The sequence below is a fragment of the Brachyistius frenatus genome, unplaced genomic scaffold (assembly GCF_029030835.1).
Source record: "Brachyistius frenatus isolate BFR_SWC_R1_liver_20210118 unplaced genomic scaffold, ASM2903083v1 Contig_1, whole genome shotgun sequence".
NCBI classification, from domain to species: Eukaryota; Metazoa; Chordata; class Actinopteri; family Embiotocidae; genus Brachyistius; species Brachyistius frenatus.
This window is the reverse complement of record NW_027210600.1, coordinates 10736101-10760522: the sequence shown is the minus strand read 5'-3', so window position 1 is coordinate 10760522 and position 24422 is coordinate 10736101. Positions and strand designations below refer to the sequence as shown.

General features: G+C 41.1%; 1 protein-coding gene across 1 annotated transcript; it reads left to right on the top strand.

Moving 5' to 3' along the window:
- The first annotated feature begins 478 nt into the window (after positions 1–478).
- On the top strand, positions 479–24403 carry gosr1 (golgi SNAP receptor complex member 1). Its single transcript, XM_069689557.1, has 9 exons — positions 479–543; positions 1670–1781; positions 2707–2794; positions 3252–3359; positions 3581–3672; positions 8655–8729; positions 16609–16638; positions 19926–20008; positions 20923–24403. Exons 1-9 carry the CDS (start codon positions 510–512, stop codon positions 21045–21047), a joined length of 747 nt encoding a protein of 248 aa, XP_069545658.1. The 5' UTR covers positions 479–509; the 3' UTR covers positions 21048–24403.
- Positions 24404–24422: the final 19 nt, after the last annotated feature.

Below are 24422 nucleotides of genomic sequence, written 5' to 3'. Positions count from 1 at the left end.
TTCAAGCAAAACGGTTGTATTAGTTTCAAAACTAGAGATCACCACTTTGCAATTCTCCTTTTTTTTTTTCTATTTTCAACCTCACCTTCCTTAGACCGTTAGCCAATATGTTTGCTTGTTCAATACATTCTAAGTGTAATTTCTGTCCACATGTTTGATTGTGCTGGTAATATGTGTGCAGAAGAAAGTCCAGGCAGATGTTGAGGTGAGGCTGAGATCCTGAACAGGTTCACGGAGCTGGAGCCTATCCCAGCAGACTTTGGGCGATGTTGGGGTAAACCCTGGGCAGGTCGACAGCTCATACTCATACTTGCACAGTAATTGTTGAAAACAGTTGCGGGTACCCCCCTTTGGCCTGTAGGCGACGCTCTTTACGGTATCGGGGCCGGCAGTGAGCTGCCATGCCTGAGAGGCTCAGCTCAGGGCAGGAAAAGCCCCGGTCTTCAACGTCATCGTCTTTTGACACGTGACACAACCCCGGAAGTTGGTGACGTCGCAGAACAACAAAGATGGCAGGAATAGGAAGCAGCAACTACTGGGAGGGTAAGGAGGCGACGCTTGACTTAATTTACAGCACAGCGCAGTTATAGCAACATCTGACACCGTGTTCATAACGTTAACCGTTGATTTGGTTTAACGTTTGGCTCGGACATCTGCGGTTTAAACATTAAACGCGTGTTTGCTACAACCAGTTAGCTCCCAGCGAGCTAGCTGACATGTAATGTAAGTTTACGTTATTCCTTGAGCTGATCAATCTGTGTCGCTGCTTCAGAGGGTTGATCAACTCCACGCATCGGACTGTTCCGGCTCCTACGTCCATTGCATGATATTTTATTCAAGTAGAAACGGTAGTATCACGCTACGAGTTAAATGCCTGAGTTCAAAGTCCAAATAGATTTAAAGTGTAGAAGTCAATGTGGTCATTATGCAGCCAGAAATGGACTCGCATTATGAAATACTACTGTATCATCACTGTATTAACATTTATGCAGTATCTTGTACCAATACAGCAAAGTTAAAAAAAAAAATATATATATATATACTGCATTACAAGTGAAAGTCCTGCACGAAAGTAAAAGTATCCGCAGCAAAATGTAGTTCAGAGTATTCAAGTAAAGATACTGGTTTGGTCCCTCTGACTGATATGTTATTATTTATGACATCATTAGATAATCAATAATAATTAAAAAAAAGCATTAGTGTGTACACAACACGTTTCTGTTGCAGCTGCTGCAGGTGGAGCTGGTTTGAACTACTTGTTATCCAGTTTTATATCCAGGGACAGAAGATAAATCTGAAGGGTCCTCAGATGATGACTGGGAGAGAAAAACAAGTTCTAAATCTTAAATCTGTTTTGAGTTTTTTGGGGACTTTTTTTTTTTTTTTTCTCATAATTTTTGATTTTTAGTGACGTATTGGATTATTTAGTCATGTATTGAAATGAATCCATGTGAGTTTGCAAAGTTTGTCATCTGTAAAGTAACTGCAGCTAACAGCTAAATATAGAGGAGTAAATACAACACTTTCCTCTGTCATGTAGTAAAGTAAAAGTATTAAGGAGCATAAATGTAAAATCCTCTAATTTCTTCTTCAGCACAGTGCTTCTGTGAAGATACTTTTTACTTTCCACTGCTGATTGTTACAATATTTTGTGCGTGTTGTGTTACAGATCTGCGAAAGCAGGCGAGGCAGTTGGAGAACGAACTTGACCTGAAGTTGGTCTCCTTCAGTAAATTGTGCACCAGCTACAGCAACTCCAGGGACGGACGTCGAGGAGACACGTAAGACCAAGTCACACCTGCGCAGTTATCTTCCAAGTCAAACCTGGATCCGCCCGCTGATTAAACACTACGCAGTCACTCACTTTAAAGTGCTTTATTTTTACTTGGCCAAATGGCCATCAGCCTGATGCAAAACCAATGTCGTCTAACAGCCTGCTGCTTAAAATATACAAAACAACTGCAAGGTAGCTTACTTACATTGACTCATGAATGGCTTCGATTAAACCCAAAGAAAGTACAATGTCAACCTTCAGGGCTGCTAGAGAATCTTAAGAAAAAGGGGCTGAACATGTAGTTTAATAACTGAATACAACTGACTGCTCCTCAAAGGGTCTTTCAGCTAATTTTAAAATGAAGCTAATGAGTTAATGAAGCTTCAGAGGCTCATTAGTCTACAACGGCTTCCTCGAATGTAACAAAAAATATATAAAAAGAATGAATTCAAAGCAATAATTGGCTGATCAGTGGCGTCCCATTATTTGACCAGATGTGAATTGAGAGGAGAAAGGTCGTGTTGTCAGCATTCATGTTAAAGAAATAAAAGAAAGCTACATATTTCTGTGCGTGTTTCCGACTGGTACCCAACCGGGTGCACGACCAATGTGGATGGTGTTAATTCGATATTTGAAATGAACAGCACTTTATTGAAGTCAATTTTGAGTAATTTTTTTATTCAACATTTATTTTCATTTGGTACTATACATTTTTTTTTTTTTGTGTGTAGACAATATTCCTCATTCATCCTTTAATAACAAGTTTAAACATTTAATTTCATCAGTAAATCATTTATTCAGTGAAACAACTTATTGATATTCTGTTACGATGTAAATACAGGAGAAACTTGTACGATTTAACAAGAATATTACACACAAACACCTTTAAGTCGACTCTAACGGTTCTGCTTTCTCTGTTTTCCTTCCTCAAGGTCGGACACCACCCCTCTGCTGAACAACTCGACCCAGGACAGGATGTTTGACACCATGTCGGTGGAGATCGAACAGCTGCTGGCCAAAGTGAGTAAATTCTGTTTGGCCGGTGACCTGTGAAAGACCAGCAAAAAAAACAACACTGGATTTATGCCGAGGCTCTTGTCTTTCATCAAGGAAAGAGCCGACTGCAGAGACCTCCTCCCTCTATAGTTTTCAACCCAGATATTTAAAAGCCATTATTTTTCACAACAAAAAGAGAGTAGAATTTTGTGTCATTTCTGAAGTTGGTGATATAAATACAGGAGATGGAAGTGAAGAACAGTTGCTACATTATGATGGCAATGGTGTGCAAAATTGACCAGGTGTATTTATCTCTATAATGTCTGGTATGATTTGACATGAAAGACATGTCTGTGATATCCTCAAATTGACCCTTGTTGAATTGTGTGTTGTTGGTCATGGCGTTCTGCATGCTGTATGTGCTCTTGGTGTCTTCCATCGGTTCATGCACTCATTTATTTTCCATCTTTTTCTCTCTCAGCTGACTACAGTGAACGACAAGATGGCGGAGTACACCAACACCCCGGGCACGGCTTCTCTCAACGCTGCCCTCATGCACACGCTGCAGAGACACAGAGACATCCTACAGGTTTGCCCTCTTTATCCCTGACAAGTTTTCCTCCGTTCCTCCCGCTCATCTCTTTTCTCTGCTCCGTCTGTATTGTTTCGGTTTGCTTTCAAAGCACTCTGTAAATGAACTTTGCTAAATTCACTGACGAACCCAAGGACTATTTTCGGAAGCACATACACATGGTTCTGTGTTTCCAGTTTGTCCTCTTGGTGTTTACTGTTTATTTTTTTACCACTCAGGATTACACACATGAATTCCACAAAACCAAAGGCAACTTCTTAGCCATCCGGGAAAGAGAAGACCTTCTGGGATCTGTCAGGAAAGACATTGAGTGAGTACCCAGTTACACTACCTTATACAGTATACAACAGAAGGGACTACACTCCTGTCCAATATCACTTCAATGAAAGACATCTACTGTAAAAGGAAAAACTCAGTTCCTTGTTATTTCACCTCCTTCTATGTCCACCTTTATTTTTGATGGCAGACCCATTAAATTTCTCGAGATACATTCTGCCGCTCTTCAGGAACAACTTGTTTTAGCTGCTCTTTGGTGCCGGCATCGTGTTGCTTGACCTTTTTTTCCTTCAAATAGCACAAAGGTTGTTTTGTTGGATTCTAGTCAGGCGACATACTTGGCCACATCATAGTTTTCCCTGTTTTCTTCTTTAGAACCTTTTGCGGGATTTTTGGCATCGTGCTTTGGATCGTTATTGTGCTGCTGCCAAGCCTCTGGTGCCTGGGAATCATTTTGTCGGCCAGTACTTTGGTATATCCAAAGGCATTTAGTGGTGGCTTCTGGAGATGTCCTCTCCTCAACACCTTTTGCACTCATGCAGCACTAAACACTAAACAGGACTTTTTCTTTGACAGTGTTTTTACAGTGCAGTAGTTTACCTGCAGCCCCCTCATCACTGAATGATAGATCCGTTAAGTTAAGGCGTATCTCGTGGCGGCGGCGGGTTAGTTTGTACTCGATGTTCGTGATATAGTCATTTAACACACCTCGCGTGGGATAAGCCGTGATACATCGAATATCCAATACATCGAACACCCCCTACTTTCAGGGACAGGGGCCTTAAAAAGACTGGATAAAACGGCTCGTTTCAGACAGGAGATGAGAAAAGGGGCTGCTATAAGGTTATAGAGGTGTGTGTCACAGTTGTGGGGGTATGCTCTCTGTAGTTTAATATTCACACTGTGAATTAACCTCCAATGCACGCGCATCCATTAATAATTCATTATATTTTGAGAGGTGAATGCATGCGTGGTCAGATGAAGCACAAAGTCTCCTATCGTCTCACGTGAAATTGTAGATGTTACCTCTTACAATACAAACAATATTGTCCTGTGATGCATTGCTTGTGTTTGATCTCGGTGGGTGTCGAGAAATAAAACCTGCCAAGCGTTATTCATGGTGCTCATATGTTGTCGACTTTATTCTTAAAGGTACAGTTGAACCTTGACTTCCAGCTGGCATGCTCTTGGAAAAATGTTTGCCATTAAAAGCTAAGAAGATTCATGGCCTTGTATTGAGAACGTGTGTTCTCTCCTCAGATTGGCTGAGTTGTGAGTGAGTGTCTTGCAATGAGATGGAGGCTCCCCCAGGCCGTGACTCCATTTTTTATTTTTTTTTGTAATGGCTTATTGATCTGTCAGATGCAGCAGTGAGCGTACGGTGAACACCGCAGGATTCCTATCGATCCCACTTTATCCATCTGGAATGCAGAAAATCTGCAGATGCCTCACACAGGCACACTTTTTCCATAAGACCGTAGCCCCCTTATACATTAAGTAGATAAATAAATAAATGAATAATAATAATATATTTTTTTTTACACATGAACTCTTTTAAAAGCACGTGATGTTCATGATACATTCTCAGGCTTCATATTACGGAGTACTTTGTAATTCCTTCAGTTGTCAACAGTTTTTATTGACAGGATGTTTCAGCAGTGTAATCATACAGACTAACTTGTATAGATTGCATTACAGGAAATATACTGTATAACTGGCTATCAGCAGATGGACAGGCTGTCCCTGTGTTTTCTACAGAGAACTGTGAAAAGTTTCTAGTGAATGTGAGCTTACTATTTGCAAATACACACACACACACACACACACACACGCACGCACACGCAGATGGTGGCTAAAGTGTATTTGGCCCACTTTGACTGAAGGGTCTCTGTTAATGAGTTGTTATTGTTGCTAGTGTTGTTTGTAGGATTATTGTAGTAGCAAAGGCCACATTAATATCAAGGTAAAGGTATGTTGTCATAGAAGATAGAGGTAAGTACTAAAATGTCCCCACTGTGGGATTAATAAAGTCTAAAGTCTAAGTCTAATTAGAAACACATCTTTCTTACTGTGTAAATAAACAAAGTGCAAGTGTGGTGATGGTGCATCATTTATTATACCACAAATAGCTGGATTCTTTAAGTTTCCCTGTATTGAACTTATTTGTATCAATGCACTACTAAATCATTATTAGTTAATGATAACTGAAAGGCACTGCACAGAAGCAATCGCATATTAAGTGTATGTCTATTTAGACTGTAATGTCCCGTGAGGTGGGCATCACATGGAACAGTTCACGCAGGCTTCTCATTAAGTCACATTAACAAGGAGTGCCACTGACACTGCATCAGCTCAGTGCTGATGAATCTAATGCATAGAAATGAGCCGGTGTTGTTGACCCGATGTTCAGCCTAACCATGACTAATGTCCCCGGGAGCTGCTAATGAGGAAACCATCTGAGTTTACAGGTAGGGAAATTACAGCTGTTGCTATCATGGCACAGTGCAATGAGATGCCGAGTCATGCTTCACGTGAGATCATTTATTTTTTTATTTTTTTTTGAAGCAATTTGTCCTCAACCTTCCCCGTTGATCTTTGCTGGTGGGTCATGGCAAAGTGATAAGGTAGGATATGAGGATATGTCAAAGCAGTCATATCCTGCACAGCTCAAAGGTTAGCTTTTCAACTATCTATTTGTTGAACTGCCTGCAGCTTGTGACGAATAACAACTATGAGCTAAGTTTACTACTAACACGTACTATTTCTTCTGATCTTGCCAGAGGGGCTTATAGAGAAAACATGTGATCCATTTGATCCAAGTTCACTTAGGAAGGTTGTCCAAAAATCTAAACAACAAAAATACTTTCCCCAAATCACAGAAACAGGGGCACAAATTCATTGTCTATCAAACCAAAGTCGGAGATGTGTTCTTGTCTGCAGCCCGTCGTAGAACTTACTTCATAGCAACAACGTAATAAGGCAAGTGATAATATGCACTAGTTTGAAACAAATTCATGTTTTATATTGCAGAATAAGTTGTGTTCTGAAAGCAGAACGTTATGGTCACAGTGCTCTGATATTTTGATGCTTTCATGACATTGACATCGTGATGAACATTTCTGCTGCAGCTGAGCCTTTTGTCCCTTTTGTCAGGTAGAGGGCAGTAGAGATCTTGGCCAAGCAGTTCAGGACAGGCTCACTGTAGATTGTCTTTGTGTATCAGGGTTGTTTACACTACGCGCACACACACACACACACACACACACACACACACACACACACACACACACACACACACACACACACACACACACACACACACACACACACACACACACACACACAAATCTCTACTGATTTAAAGAAATAGTGCACACTTTCTCATTTATGCAAGCACCCAAATGAGAAATATGACATTTTATCAAACAGTCTATCAATAAGGTGAGATTTGCTGACAGTCTGCAAGCAAAATATATTCTCGCACAAGCGCACACTTCTTATGTGCGGCCGTGCCATTCATAACAGCAGCGTGTAGCAGAGCTGAGCTCAGGCCCAACGCTCCCTCCGCTCCGGCGTTCATTCTAAATGTCAGCAACAAAACCGACAGCTAACCCGTGATTTACATTGGTGCCCTTTTAAAAAGGCTTGCTGGAGTGATGAAGCTGGCTGTCATTACAGGCAAAGGCATCAGTACCGCTGCTTGGGCGGCCAGCTTCGACTCAAGGCAGCCAGTGTGGGTTGTGCTGTGTGTTCACGACACTGCAGTTTTTTTGTTCCCACTTTGGATGAAGTAGGCCCATTTATGCTGTGTGTGTGTGTGTGTGTGTGTGTGTGTGTGTGTGTGTGTGTGTGTGTGTGTGTGTGTGTGTGTGCGCGCGCGCGACTCTTTACAGTTCCCCCTCCTCCCCTGCTCTTAATCGCGTTCTCGCCCAACAGCAGGGTGGGGCTGTGTTTAATGGCTGCTGATGGCTCGAGTTGCATCAAGATGTGTTGGCTCTGTGAGTGCTATACCAGCCCATCAATTGACTTTGACTGCTTTGCTAGCGTATGTAGCTTAGTAGTAGAGAAGAAGCTTCTGTTTTGCTCCTTAATTAACCTGAGACTGTACGCTGCTTTGGGATTCGATCAGTGGCCCTCTCTGAACCTTGTTTTTCCATGACGTCCCCATTCACAGTTCCTCGTGAGACGCGAAACAGAACGCGCCAGTGTTTTCAATCAGAACGTGGATCATTCAGTGATGCTTTGCACATGGTGGGTGGATGCAGATCGAGTATTTCCTGCTGCTTTGCATCAAAAGCTTTCCACTTACTCCAAGAAGGCTTTTACTGCATAGCAGATACAAGCTATGCAGTGGTATTGGCACAGACTACTTTTTGCTATAATCTGGTGTAAACAGCAGTGACGCCAGGGCTTTTTCTCCAGTGGGTTTGTCAGGTTTATTATTGTAAGGAATAGCTGGAGGCCACCTGTGTTTGCAGTTTGTGTGAACTAGCAAAGCTCCACCACGAAGGTGAGCAACACCTTTTACCATGCCAACAGGCCCCTGATGTTCAGTGGGACGGACCAAGCCTTTACACGTTTATACTTAAAGAGACAGGAGCTAAAACGACTTTTTTCAGACAGAGAATAAACCGAGGAGCTCCGGAAAGGGCCCGCATAAGTTAAATAAAGAGGTTTTTATTTATGTTTTAGCTGCGAGGCATAAAGTGGTACTTTAGTGGAGACCCAGGAGAAAATATAAAAACTGGAAATGGGTATAAAAGATCTAAAAGCTACAGCTTACCAGACCATGCGATGGTCAGGCTCGAGGCTTTGGGCCGTCTTTAGACTGTATGTCTTATCTGCTCTTTAAGACCATGTCTAAAATAAACTTTGTCATTGTTTACGTAAAAAAAAAATATATATATATATATATATCACATTAAATAAATAGCAAATAATGTAGCAGAACTTTGATTTGTTGATTTATTCAGTGACAGTGTTGTTTTTAATGGTGTGTCTGCGTATCTCTTTCAGGACATACAAGAGTGGCTCCGGGGTCAACAACAGAAGAACAGAGCTGTTTCTAAAGGAGCATGAACACTTGAGAAAGTAAGTTCTCAGCACCTTTCTTTCCCATATTTGAAGAATTTGTAGCCATCCAGAATCTTAACTTTTCAATTCGCTCAGCGGAGTTTTAGGAATATTTATTAGTTAGTGTTCATATTTCAACCCTAGCTGTTCAAAGTAGGATAACGCTGCTGTTCTCTCAGACTTGTGCAGCCTTTCTTGGCAGAGCAGTAGCCACACCTTCCCAGCAATATGAGCTGGGTTATCTCAGCCACTTGAAATAACGCTGCAAATCATTGCAGTTGCTGATGCTTCCTTGTGAAACTCTGGCAGCCCCCCCCGGCATTTTATCTCTCGATGCTTTCTAACAGATGGTTATTTTGCATTCATTAATCTTATCTTTGTTTAATTCAGGAAAGAGAAAAATGTGCACTGCAATTTAGTGCTTCCCTACTTTGTGGAGGAAAATGTTTTTGTGCTGATACAAACTAAGCTAATGCACTCTTTTACATAACTTTGCATCTTAAAGCTGAAACTGTAAATTATGCATGCTTCTCTTATGACATTTTAGGTCAAATCATGAACTCCAGCAACCTCATTAGTGTCCTACGATCATTTGGCTGAAACTCAAGCGCCGCAGAACAATTCGTATGCGCGTACCTGTGTGAGAGGTGTGAGATGCACCCTGTGTGGAAAGTAAAATTGAATATCAGCAGGGCACACACACACTCATAAAAAACACAAATACATCATGGAAGAGCTTTTCACATTGCCCGGGCGTAAGGATATTATCTGATAACTTCGACATAGCTGACAAATACAAAGAATTATGATTGATAATCACGACAGCCAAGTATTTGATTCCCGTTTTAAATTCTCAAAGGAATAACACCTTCGTCATTCCCCTTCAAAGACCTCTTAGTTCGTACCTGCTCTGTCATTGCATGGCAAAAAATGGATTTGTCAATTTATACAACAAAATGGGTTTATAGAGTGACTCAACGTGAACATGAACTCGGTAACACGAACACCTTTTAAAAGACCATGCAGTTCGCGAAAAGGATGAATTCCCACAACAATGTGTGGGAATTCTCTGCTTGTTTTGGTAATACACAAATTCGAATCTCCACTTTGGATGATTATATACTTTTAAGTATCAACATATGCAAAATTGTCCAGATAATTTGGGCGGCTCAGCAGATTTCAATATAAAAGTTAGTTAAAAAAAACAAAACAAGCGACCAAGCAGCCTGACACGTAGTCCTGACATGTTTTTCCTGCCTTCTGTTTTCACAATACTTTCGCCAAATGGGACACATTTAATCGACCTATAACAAGTAAAAACAACATTACATTGTGTGTTATATGAAATTGAGCACGTTTCACACGTACAGTTGACCAATTGGATTGCTGGGTCGGAACCACTTCTTGAATAGTGTTGTGTATCATATGTGTATTGTGGCTGGAGTGAGGAAATTCAGATTTAAAAAAAAAAAATTAATAATCATTTATTCAAAGCACCAAACATCCACATACGAGCTTATCCTTCGACGTGTGAAATGAGGATGGGCAAGAGACACGTTGTCCTGAACGTCCTCCAGCTCGTCCCAGCAGTCAAGCTGCCAGTGCAGCGCAACTGATAAAGATATAGATAATGACATTATCTTATTAAACGTATTAAACCACAACCCATACTGTAGGGCTTCCCCTGACCGTTGGTGAAGATGAGGAGGGGAAAGAGGAGATTAGAGATGAGGATCGAGTTCCGCTGGACTGATCCTATTAGAGCCATAAAACAGGAAAGAGAAAATGGATCAAATGTGTTCGTGACCAGAGCAATGGTCTGAAGTGAGGGCAGAGCACAAATACTCGATAACAATGAGAGATTGGAGTTTAAATGCTCTTTTATCTTTTTCCTGATACTTCGCGCTGTCTCTCTTTTCAAAAGGCAGTTTTAAGAACACACCCCGTCAATAATGAGGTGTCGTTTGTTTGAACCCTAGTTGATATTTTCAATTTCTTTTTAGATGTTTCTTAATTTAATACTCACACCAATATAGAGGGAAGGTTGTGGAGTTTTCATTTTGCAGCTCAGCTTGTGATGACTCATGACCATATAGTGACCACACAGAATTTTTCTGTGAAGCAAAGAATTTATTCTCTTTGCCATCTTGGGTCTTTTTGGGGCGAGTAAACAAATTCTCCTGTTTTTTTTTTAAAAAAAAAAATTTTTTTTACTTCTGTGGTTGTTAGTGTTCCACAGTATCATAATACCACGTGATGCAGATGTTTGTCCACTTCTTTAAAGTCAAAACTGTTCCACCAAATACGAATCTGCTCAAAGATCATGGGTCAAACTAAAGACTCAGCCTGTTATAGTAACACGTTAAGGCTGGCCGACAACCTCTGACCTCGAACTTGTCCTGAACAGTGAATAGAAACTGTTACCATCAAACAATAGATACAGGGTTTCACAGTTTAATAAGGTAAGACTGAAGCCCTCTTTTGTGCACCAGTCCGTCCTAAGATTAAATATGGCTTTTAAGCCCACATCAAATGTACGTTGAAGGGGCGGTAAATGTGTGTATCTTTGTCTTTTGTCCTGATTTTTTTAATTCTTTGTGCAAATGGAGCTACTGCGATGCAAGAAATACCTCAGACTCATGTAACAGTAAAATATCATAATTATCCTCATGAATCTCTGTGTGCCCCTGGTTTTTTACCTTAGGCCCGCCAGCCAACAGGAGGATTGAAACGACCTGTCCCAACCGTGGTTTTATGGTAGATAATGTAGCGTACGTTAGCCTGAAGAGACAGACGTGCATAGATAAATTTATAAGATGGCCTCTAGGTTTTTGCTGCTAGTGTTGAACTGCTTATAATTCGACATCAGTCAGACCTTCCTACATAATAGCTCTGAAATCTGCTGTTGCAGAGCTGTCGCAGTCGCTGAATGCTTCAGCAACAGTTTGCTTTTCAGTTATGAAAGCTACTATAAATGCTGAGGATCTTTCTCACTGGTATCTCTCCGTATTTCTTTTTCTCCTTCCCTGTATATCTGTTTTTCCATCTCTCTCTGCTGTAAAGCTTAGTCTTCATTAATAAACTAGAGGGGAGGAGGGCCAAGTCCATTAAACGTTCATGTCGGAACGGGTCTAATAGTAGTGGTCACACTGATAGGACTTCCTGTAAAAGAGTACTTATGTGAAATGAGGCAAATTAACACCTCAAACTGACATGCATTTCACTGAATTTTTATAAGTGTGTTTGCTCTTTGTGTTTATTTGCCACCGACAGTGACTCTCTAGTTCAAAACTCAAACTTCAGTTTCATCTTTCCTTTTCAGAGTCTATATTCGGAAAGTTGAGTCACTCATCTCGGCTCAAATATAAGAACATTTGCCTCAATTAATGCTACCAACAAATCAGCATCTCCCAAATTTAATCAGCTTCAGACATTTCCATCAACTTTCCATGTGATTGGACTCCAGCCCGTCTTAGTGTAGAAACATTTGAAAGCCCTAGTTCAACATGCGTAACAGATTTGTGTTTGGGAGCTAGTTTCCCTTCATGCCTGCGTCTTGTTCAAAAGACTTTTTATGGAATCATTCATCTTCTAAAAGTCCTTGAAGTGTAATACTTGTACATATTGAGCCCACATTTGCAGTTCAATGTCGTGTTGAGTAACTCTTTGATGAAATCTTGTGGTCAGTTTGTTTTATATTACAGCTATTGTTTGAAATATTTCTTCTGTGTGCCTGTTTTGCAAAATGAAAGTATTCCCTATCAGTGCAGTAAATACTGCAGCACCCACAGGCCATATCAGCAGGTACAGCAGAGCTATGCATCCTGTGAAAGCTCCTTGATTCCAATCACGAAGAACATCATTGGTGATGATTTGTTACCTTGCGAGGAAATTACGCGAGGATCCATCTTGTCTTCGAGTTCTGCATTTGTGTATGAACCAGCGTCGGTTTGGGCCAATCAGCTCCCCCGTTAGGACCTACGGGCAGATATGGGCCGGTTTTGATTTTTTACAAGAAATAATAATTTAGATTTTTACTTTCAGAAGTCTGATGGCCAGTATAACACTATTACTTGTCTGTCTCACTTTCAGTAATGTCTTATATATATATATACATATATATATACATACAATATATACATATATACATATATATATATATGATACAATGTCATATATATACAAACTGGGTTTCAAAGTTTGGTGCATAGTGAAATGATATTGGGGAAGTAATAGCATTTTAAACAAGCAGACAGGTTTCCTTATTCTGATTGATTCCAGCATTTGAAGTGTTTTGCTGCTCAGTTGTTTGGCTGATTGTTTCGGGGGCTTTGTGGTTTATCAAATCCTCCCATTCTTACTCTGTGAGCAGCAAAATGCTCATCACAGTTTCTTCTCTGCTGTCCAGTTGCTGGGTGTAGGCTCCCTACCAGCTGAACTGTCAACAAAAAAAAACTGAGGAATCGTTTTTCTAATAGTTCTGAATGGATCTGCACCGGCCAAGTGTTCTTGAGCCGTAACGCCGGCAGCCCAGCTGTTTAGCACGATCGGGATCAATATGGTGATAAAAGGTTTTCCATGTGCCTCGCTTCTGAAGGGCTCTGTGTGAATGCTGGCTTTGGGAAGCATCTGCTTTTCTTCTTTCCAACTTGGGTATTTATTCCCATTCTTACACAGTCCCAGTTTCCCCTCCCTTTCTGTGGTTGCAGGCAACCCTTGCGTGCTTTTCTTTGCATCACCATGCTCAAAGGTTTTCTTGGTGGTAATTGTTGTTATGCATGTTGATAGATCCGTTCTGTGACTCTGTCAGTGTAGAAGCTGTGTTGAGTATTAAGCAGTAGATTTTGAGCCGGTTCTTAGCTTTGATTTGTGGCCACTCTTCCGCTTTGCTGATGCGGTTTGCGCTCGACAACCATTGCCAAGATTTGACTTTTTCCAGTGAAAGTCATTCATGTTTCAGTTTACTGGGCTGCGTCTGTTAGTTGCCTGTCATTGCTCCAGAACTTGACAGAAAATGACTCTTGGAATGTATTTTTCTTACAGAATACCACTTAAATTGTCATACATTGATGAATTTATGAGGACATAGTAAAATATAATTTTTCTATCTATTAGTCTTTGTAGTCATTTAGGCTTGCAGTGATGCCTGCATAAAACTGCCAATGCAGGCATCATTTTTCACCATTTGGCCAGAACTCAAATAAAAAAAAAATAGACGCGTGTGTGAGCAAAGTCTTTCTGATTCTATGTTGCTTGTGAATGAAGAGAGCAAAAATGCCTGTGGCCCATGTGGGTTGGTCCATCACACTGGGAAAGGCAATTACCTTGAAGCTAACGAGCGATTTAATGACTGCAGCAAAACAGAACTGACCAGGGAAAAGGAAGGATCCCACTCAAAGCTGAAACCACAGAGGACTTTAGGTACATGAATGCTGTGGCACAATCAACACCACACCCGCAGCTGTGGGCCGATAATGGAGGGAACATAGCATAAATCTCTTGCCCTGTCTCATCTCTGCATATACAATCTCCATGAATCAAAGCTCTCTCTTTTTCCTCTTCAGCTCATGATTTATAAGGAGGCCACTGTCAGCAGAGAGACAGTTAAAGGTTTAGTTTCCTCTGTCAGTCGGTTGTCTGTCCACCTTGATGTTGTTTTCTTTTCTTCCATCGTTTGAGGCCAGTGTCATGTGTCTGTCGGGCCTTCGCAATGCGTAGGCACAAATCTTTGCTTAAACCGTGCGTACCAACAAATGATGACTGGCTGGCTGTCTTAGAAAATGTAAACGCACACTTTTTGGCATATTAACACTGCATTCAAAGTTTGCGTAAAAGAAATGGGTGAAGACTGGAATTAAAGGCAATTAAATTCACTCGCATTTGCTGTTTGCGGTCAGTCCTGTTTGGCCCACCAGCAGAGAGAATGACCTGAACATCAAAGATCATTAGCAAGTTAAATCTGAGTGACCTGGAAAAAAAAAAAAAAAAAAAAAAAAATCACTTGTCTGTTCCAAGTACAAGTAGAAATGCTCAAATAACTTTACGATGCACTGAAATGTTAATGTAATTTTATAAGTCCCCAGACGCGGACAAACAATTATGGATTGGGTTTCGAAGTACATGCACAGTCACTGACCACTAAACTGTAGGGATGGGCTCAAGAATGAGGTGAAACATGCCCATGTATTAGCATCAGGATATAAAAGTTCAGATTAAGGTTTGGGACGGTTGGGTTGGTGAAGGTTTTGGTAAACAAAGGGTTGGGTAGAAATCTTTAAGAGACCCTCCCCTCACTTCCTCTAACTATTTGTTGGAATCATAAGAATGCTAAGAGCTTAAAGGAAATCACATATTGAGCATGAGGCTGAAGATGTACTGCTGCGTTAAATGAATGTCGGACCATGAAATACAATCCCTGCAATTTTGTTTGTTTGCTGTACTCCAGTTCTCTGGAACATTATCCAAATTGATTCCAATTACAGAATTAACTGCTGAGAGCTTTGATGTTTATGGGTAACCCGAGACTCAAACCCAGTTTCACAACATACGAGGTTTCGCTCTCTCTCTCTCTCTCTCTCTCTCTCTCTCTCTCTCTCTCTCTCTGTGTGTGTGTGTGTGTGTGTGTGTGTGTGTGTGTGTGTGTGTGTGTGTGTGTGTGTGTGTGTGTGCGTGCGTGTGCGTGCGCAAGAATTTGACGCTCCCTATAAATTACTAAAGAATCACACTGTTTCATGCAGAACATTAACAGAAATTAACAATATTTTAAGTAATCATTAGGCTTGTTAGGATTAAACATTATTCTTTAAATATTTATCCTTTATTCTGATTCCTACATTTAGCATTTAATAGTTAATAAATATTCAGTGGCGACCTCAGTTGGTACACCTGAACAATCTTCTTTTATTTTAACCAAACTCAATTCGATGTTTATTCTGGAAGTCGTAGTTAAGTCTAGTGGACTGGATAACATTGTACCGAGTGGCGTTCCTAATTTTTGAAATATTAAAAGCACTTCTGAATAAAATACAGCGCAGTGAAAACACCACCAATATCTACGACCTCGCGCTAAAACACATTATTGAATTTACACATTTCTGACATTGCCGCCAGACTCGGTTAAAAAAAAAAAAAAAAGGAGATGCCGCAGCGCTGTTACATAAATAAAATGACCTAAAGGTGTGTGTACAGACAAGAAATAGTACAGGAGTATTTTTTTTTTTTAACACTTGGCACCGTTTTAAACTTTCTTACATATTTTTACTGAATTTTTGCTCTTTGTATTAAGCAAAGAAAAACATGACCGAGTAGCACGACGACTCACTGATGTCGGTGGGGACATTCAGATGACGATATGCCGTCTCGTACCAGACTTGTCAGTCAGTCACTATGTAGGAGTGGATGAGGCGTATTTGAAGAGAAGAAAAAGAAAACCAAGTCCCAAATGTAGTAAAAGTGAATTCAGTTCTTCCTCCAACTCCATGTCATCGAGATTTTGGCCGGTGAGCTTTCTATTGATTACTGCTTAGTCTGAAGCCGATACTGATAACTGCCCCCACGTCAATTCACGAGTTCACGAGATTTATTTGTCTCAAAGTCATGCATGTGCAACTTGCAGTCAAACACTCTAGCCGCTGTGCATCTTCGAACTGTGTACAAGACTTATATGCTGTATATTAAATCCTAAATATGAACACACACGCAATGCAGCACAACACCATAAAAGTGTAAAACTACAGGAGAGACTGCGTTGCTTGTGCAAATGTATGCAAGTATGCTACAAGTCATTTGTTTACTACCATTGCATGTTCTTACTGCACTGCCTCGTGTCAATATCTAACCAGTGTCTTCCTGTCGTCCCCCCCCCCCCCCCCCCTCTTCTCCCAATCACTGTCTACAGCTCGGACCGACTGATGGATGACACAATAAGGTAAGACCGGGCTTTTCTGTATTGTGCGTATGGCAAGACATGTATTTGTATATCCCTCATCTCCATTGTCTTATCCGCGGTCTGAACTTGACTCAAAGCCTTATAATGAGTGAGGAATTTACCTTAACATGGTCTGAATATGTTAAACCTGACAGGCCAGCACTATCTATAGTGCAGAAATGCCAATAAAGAGACGGTGAGAAATCCAAATCTTCCGGGAGGCAGATGATCAAAATCCTGGATACCGTTAATATCATGTGTACAAGGATAGGAAGAAACTTTTTTGTCGTGTTCCGTATAAATGCAATAACCTGAATATGATCAAAAGCAGAATGAGACTTAATATCAGGATATTTTTTTTATTGTTGCAGTTCGGACAAAACGGCATAGTTGGTTAATTCATCTCAAATTAATCCAGAATCCACAAAGTAGATATATTTACGGGTGAAAATGTTCACACACACTACCCACGCCCAACCTTTAAATTCAGCCACCAGGAAACCCGATTTATGTTCAAGTAATAGATTCTTATCGTAGTGCTCGTTGACTTCGCCACCAACATTTGGTGTGTAGATTCCTTTGGACCCGGAGTTCAGTGAAGCTTTCAGTGCCATTTCTCATTGTACGTACTTGTGATTCAAATGATAGACTTTGATGAACACCAGCACTTCAGAAATGTGCCAACTGCTGGTCACATAATACCGTCTGTGCATAAAATAAAGAGGATTGTCACTTGCTCAATGCCGGCTCCTGAGAAAAACTCCTCCACCTCACTGATTTATTGACATCATCCATCTCCCACTTGCTCCCTACTCCTTTCCATCCTTTCTCTCCTTTCTCTCCTACGCAAATTACAAATATGTTGCTCAAGATTTAACCTTCCTCCTGCTCATTTTTTGACATTGACTCTAAACAACAAAGTATGAAGCATTAAAGGTGTTAAGTTTTTTTAAATTTTTTTTTTTTTTTTTTTTTTTATATTAATCAAAGAGTCCTTGTTTTTATTAGATTTCTAGACTGTGATTCCCAGTAAACTAGAAAGATATCTTGTTATTTGGTCCTTTTATCTTATTTTATAGCTGGATGATGAATATAATAGTCAGGAGTCATATACCAGTTGATCTCCTTTCATTCTGACCGTTACACCGCTTTCGTTTATGTTTGTCAAATGATATTGAAGAAATTGAAAAGCATCCAGCCAACCATCAACGTGTTCCTTCGGCACAACTCATTTCCTTTCCTCTAATGTATGATGTGCATCGTATAAAAAAAATACAGTCTTAAAAACAAATGCTGAAGTGTGCTTTCATATCGGAAAACTTTTCTGAACCAGTTTACTGACGTCAGGAGCACATTTTGAACATATTCTGTTTTGGAAGAAGTCGTTGCTCCTCCAGAGGAATTTCTTCCATTTAGTTTTTACCTGCTTTTTAAAGGTTATTTTCTTTGGAGATTTCATTCTGAATTTCTCCATATGTTGTACATTGCTAGGTATTCTGAGAGAGTTTTATGCTTTTGGGATTTTTTTGATTTTTTTTTTTTTGATTTTTAATTTTTTGTATAATTAAACTGTCTTCAACTAATTTCACTTGACAGGTTATTTGACAACTCAAGACACTTTTAAGGAAGAATTACTGGCTGATCACACAGTGCGTCTTCATCCTCCGACTGTGATTCTCATGGGCTGGTTAACATTGAGATAAACGATAGTCGAGGTTGCTGTCGTCAGCAGAGTGATTCTTCCTGACTGAGGAGAACATGATCCCCAAAACACTGCACCAGGCCAAGACTGCGGACTGTCCCTTCAGCAACCTACAACCACAGGAGTTGCCATGACCTCACCCACCCACACACACCCACGCACACGCACACACACACACACGCGCGCACACACACGCACTTGCGCGCACACACACACACACACACACACACACCCCTCACCCCTCACCCCTCCCAACAAGTCCTGTAAACCCATATGTCCATACATGCCATTTGTTCCTATCCTCAAATATGAACCACTGGAGTGTTTCCTTAATCAGCGCCCTTTTAGGCACAACAAAGACCATACTATGTCCTTATAGTGACGCAAGTGTGGTCGTCATGGCAACAGTAAATGCAGTTTTAAGAAACTGTCCCAACTCGTGGTTGGAAACGGGAAGCGAACCCCCGGGGTCTCCTGCCCCCAAGTTTTGCCGTTTTATCAAAACCTCTGCAGGACGCCAGATTGTTGTTACATCTGTGGTCGCTCAGAGGTCCAAGAAGTTCAATTTGTATCTGAGGGTTATAATAAGCTGTTTGCACAAAATACCTATTGGATCATTTTTATGAGAAAATTCACCATCCTCCACTTACTCAAACTCTCACACTGCAAAATGCCTTTTTAACTCGCAACCTGCTTTCAAGTATGCACGCACACACACACGCACACACACGCACACACACACACACACATGCACACACACACACACACACACACACACGCACGCACACACACGCTCGCACGCACGCACACCCACTCTATTTTTGTGTATAGAAGTATGTAGGACATACATACACATGTAGCATGCCTACTGTGTGTGTGTCTATGAAATAAGATAAAAACAGATTTCATACCGCTCACATGCTGAAGTGAAGCGCTCAAAGGCGGGCTCAGTAGCTGCTATTGATTATTGTGTGGAACAGTTGCCACGGCGACCGAACACTGCTTGAAACTTTTCCTGCCCCGGAAGTTGCCGAGGTTCAAGTTTGAGACGAAGAGAGGCACAGCGTCACAGCAAGGCTGTACCTTCCTTCTTCAAGCCCAGCCGTCGCACGTGCTCACCGCAGGCACCCACACGAAGCTGGAGGATAACCTGATAGGATGAAAGAATATTTCAACCCAGGACGAGCACCCTGACGGTGGCATGGGTGTGATTGAGGACATTTTAGTTTAGCACAGGAATATATAAACATTTCACTTCCAATAATGTTTGATGTGCATGAATGGTTGTTAGACAGAGTTATCGAAAGGTGAGAAGACATGTAACAGCTTTCAGAATATGTGAACAGTTCATTGGAGTGAGATGCAACCACGAGCAGCCGTTAAATACAAAAGCAAAGCTCAGTTTGGACCTTTAAATTGCGTCACCTCTTATCCATTGAAGTGGAGGGAACCATCGCCTCTTGGAATTGAATTTCCCCTCGTATGTTGACTCGCAGTCAAAGGCACTTAACAGTAGCTACTAATGAGGGCAACCACTTGCAGTATTGTCACTTCTCCACTCAGGGTTCACTTTCTCTTTCTTTAGCATTGCTATGGCGACCAAGGAGAACATGACCTCCCAAAGGGGCCTGCTGAAAGCCATACAGAGCAGGGTCAACACGCTGGCCAGTATCCTTTGTGCTGCATGTGCGCATGACTGTGTGTGGGGAACCAAATGAAAGAAAGCATGCAGTCGATTTTAAAGTTCAAGGGCTCTATTTGAACAATCTAAGTGCACGCTCTACAGCACATAACTCAAGTGCATTCACTGCAATAGCAAACCCCCTTTTGCGACTTTGGATACTGGATCATCTCAGCGCCAAGTATGGAACGTGGTTCGAAGGAGTTGTACTTGGTGCCCTAATTAATCACGTGTTTTTAAGGTAACATGTAATCAACCAATCAGTGCCATCTCCCATTCCCTCTGAGAGCCAGGTGCATTTTATGGCTGATTTTTCCAATTAGAGAACGCTTCTCTACAGAGGGATGGGATGTACTTTTGTGCAGATTGATGTAGATGATAATAATCTTTCACAGTTTAAACCTTACATTTTTAAGCTATTGCATATTTGTGAGCTGCTCCATGTCCGTGTGTGTGTGTGTGTGTAACAAATGGGGTGTAAGCACACTGTACATTCACTTACGCAGGAGTATATTACTTTATTATTAAAATAACAGTAAAAAAAAAAAAAAAAAACAATTCACCACCAACGTGCCTGACCGCACCTCAGTTTATGACCATTGGCGCATAGATGGGTCCAAGTACATTTACTGTTTCAACAATGTGGCGGCTGGACAGGAAAGAGAGAACTGCTTCCATCTCCCTAGCAAAGACACTCGCAGTGTGCTTGGCGTTGCTTTGCTCCAGTTGTTGATAGAGCCCGAAGGGTTACGGTTATGAAGTCACTACCTCAGAAATCAGTGCCCGCATATTGAAAGCGTGTCTTTGTTATCAGAATTCATGGCGCTGAACCAAGTGTCAGCGTTACCGTTGTTAATATGTTGCCTATTTGTGATTTTCCTTAACCTTTTGACTCACCCAGACCGTTTTCCAACTATCAACAACCTCATCCAACGAGTCAACCTGCGAAAGAGAAGAGACTCTCTCATCCTTGGCACTGTGATTGGTGTCTGCACCATTCTCCTCCTGCTCTATGCTTTTCACTGAAAACCAGGCCTGGTGAACACTGAAAAGAAGCAGGATTTATCTGCTCTTTGTTGCATGGGAACCCCCCTCCCCCCCCCAGAGACTGAGCTCAGTGATTGGAGGACCCTGGAGGCTCCTGAGCAGAAGGACATTCAGTTGGTCCAGTTCTGGGACGGGAACAAATTTGGCCGACATGTTCTACTGAACCTCTATTTAGCAGTGGGACAGATGGAGGGCTGGTGGTTGGGTGTTCCTTTGCCAACGAGGGAATGGAGACCAAAAGTACAAATGAGACTTGATTTTAACAAAATATATTGATAACTCACTTGGAGAGAAACTCTGTGCCGTTGAAAGTGTGAAGAGACTGCGAGACTGTGTGATGCTTTTTTTTCCCACAGGTGGAAGGATTTTTTTTTGTTGAATGGTCCTTTTCAATTGGGATGGATAGTTCACTGTGGAGTGTAAAATGTGAATTAATAAATTATTCATATCAGTATGTGCAACAAAGTGTGTGACACCAGTAGATACTCATTTAAAACATTTTATTTAAAAAAAATATATATATCATTTGAACTATTAAAAAAGTGTATTGAGCCTTCTTATTTCTGAACAAGTTGAACTACCCGGCTATCACCTCGGGGCTCCCAAAATGATCAGTTTTTTTTTTCAACTTCATTTCTTATATTAAGAAATATACTGAAAGCTACGCTTTATTTTTTTTTTTCATTTCAGTATTTTGGGTGCGTTTTATAGTTCTGTTACAGATGACGGAAGAGAGAGAGAGAGGCGTTGTGTTTTGTGTTCAGCAGGCCACCGGGGCACCTGTCAGCCACTACATTTACATTTAGAGACGAATAATCAATTACTCAATCGATAGAAAATTGATTGGCAACCTTTCTGACGATTTGAAACCGCATCTTCAGAGTGAACGTTTGCTGCCTTTCACATTGGCCTCTGGAAAATTGTGATACGTGACGTTTATTAACTATTTTTGAAATGAACATGATAAGTATGACTACAATACTATCGATCAAAAAAAATATATATATAATGAAAATAATCTTTAATCAGAGAGCTTTTAACATTCATATCTGCATTTCCAGTAACCTTCTTTCTCTGTAATCATTAACACCAATGAAACACGCAACATAAAGTCAGTTGAGTTTCTGGATCTTAAGAAGATCGTTCATAGATGGTAAGATGCGAAATAGTCGGGTAAAAGGCAGCTGTGCTCTCTGTTTGCTGTCGAGAGTTGTCGCGACAGTTATCAAAGCCGTGTGGAATAAAGCATCTGGGCTGAGGTTTCTTTAAAGAGTGGCGAAATGCCTGCTGTTGCCTTAAGTGCTCTACTTCGAGGTTCCTATAGAAGGAAAGTGAAACCGTAACAATGCTTTGATCTTCAGCTATAGTGTGGTGTGCCCGGCAGAGCCATTTGATTTCAATGCACGGGAAACACTTGAGTGGAGTGTGCATTTGAAGGTGAGCGCTAAAGCATTGTTCTGAGAGGGGAATGACTGCAGACGGGGTTACACCCGCTCGATTAAAGTCTTAGTTTGCTGCTGGAGGAGTAGGAATGTGAAAGCGGGGCGGCTGTGTGAGAAAGATCAATGTGCTTTTTTCTCACTGCTTCAGGCTGTTAGATGACTGGACTCCAAATAGATTAAGCCTGCTTGGCTTGAAGGGGGATAAATTTGGTTTCCTGTCCTCATTCCTTCTGTTTGAAGCCTTCCTCGCAAATAGCCACTAAAAGATTGTCTTCATGTTGATCTGGCATTTTCAAAGAAATGTCTTTTGTCCTTTTCACAGCAGTCAGACAGCCATCTTTCCCTGAACTCCTTTTAGGAGGGAAATCCTGTCAGAAGACTGCAGAAGTGCAACTCTTGAATATTTCAGCCGCTCAAACAGAACGCCGCCCACGCAGCACTAAGCGCCAGATCCTCTCGCCTCGAAAGGCCCCGCTACAGTAACTTCTGACGAGCACAAAGTCTGTTTTATTCGAAGCAGCTCAAAGGTAAGACATCAAGTCTGGTCCGCTGTCTTGAGAACAAATTAGACGGCTATTTTTATCAGTGGTTTTTGAAAACGAACCGCGGGGATGCATCACTGTCTGATGACATAACGGCCTCTTTATCACTTCCCTCCGCAAAATGTTTAATGACAATTTAAAAGGCTGCTTGAGTATAAACGTTCAAGTTTAGCATTTTCAAGAAGTGGGAGCTTGAAGAACACATTGTTGACGTCTCGGACCATGCCACGCCTGCACGTATAAGGGTTGTGGAGTCTGCAGTGAAGAAAGCAGGCTGTAAAAGTTGAAAATCTACCACGAATTCCCCATTTTCCTATGAGTGTGTGTGTTTTTTTTTTGTTTTTTTTTACACCACTGTTGAAAAAGTGCGCTCGCTCAACTGTTCCTTCTTAATTATTGATGGCAAAGCGGGTCTGTCTGTTGGTCTGCTGCTTTTGTCTGAAATATCGGATTAACTATTGTGTGGGTTGCTGTGACATTTTGCAAAACGTCGTCATGAAGCCTTCTGACTTCCCCCAGCTTTTCTCGAGGGTCACTGTTGGGCCGCCTTTCTTTAATGTCTTGATTATTAGCAGTTTAAATACTGTGTAATTTTGCTCTGACATTCATATTCCCTACCAGGATGTAGTAACTCTGGGAATCCCCCCCCAACTTATTCAAATTTCTAAACGGGTCAACATTTTTTGGTTTACGACCAAATATTTTGCAAATCTAATCGTATCCTTATCATCCTCAGCTGTGCTTTGTATTTAGTGCTCAGTGGCCAATGTTACCACGCTAACGCAGTAAACTAAGATGGTCAACATGATAAACATTGAGCCTGTTAAACATCAGCCTGTTTTGGATCGTTATTGTCAGCATGTTGGAAACCACCGGGTCTAAGAACAGCGCTCTGTGGACTCTTCTGCTTTGGTCTCCTAAACTCACTGCCGCCTGTCTCTGGCTGTCAGCGCACAATTCTTGTATAGAAGTCACCATCAGAAGGCAAAAGTTGGACCATGCATGGTAACGTTTATTCCTGACATGCAAAATGTACACCACAGAGATGAAAACTGGCACATACAGTATACTGGAAAAGAAACGCAGTAATATAGAGATATGAAATGGAGGTTTGAACTGTTTTACTGACAGAGCAGTGCTTAGGCTAGACATTTGGCCAACCAGTTTCAGAAATGCATAAATGGGGATGTTACAATAACACTAGAGCAGTAGCCTACACTGTGTAAACATGGGGAATCTTTGGATTTTGCTGCTTTCAGATGTTTGGATAAAGAATTTTTTTTTTTTTTTATTTTTTTTTATGTACAACTATGAATTAGATGGAATCAATAAAAGATTATTTTGCACAAGTCATTGTGCTATACAGTGTT

What these genes read in the sequence shown, in the direction of transcription:
- gosr1 (XM_069689557.1), top strand. Translation starts at nt 510, where the DNA reads ATGGCAGGAATAGGAAGCAGCAACTACTGGGAGG. An exon ending in GACGGACGTCGAGGAGACAC is followed by an intron (nt 1,782 to 2,706) that starts GTAAGACCAAGT and finishes TCCTTCCTCAAG; the next exon opens with GTCGGACACCACCCCTCTGC. An exon ending in CAGGGTCAACACGCTGGCCA is followed by an intron (nt 20,009 to 20,922) that starts GTATCCTTTGTG and finishes TGACTCACCCAG; the next exon opens with ACCGTTTTCCAACTATCAAC.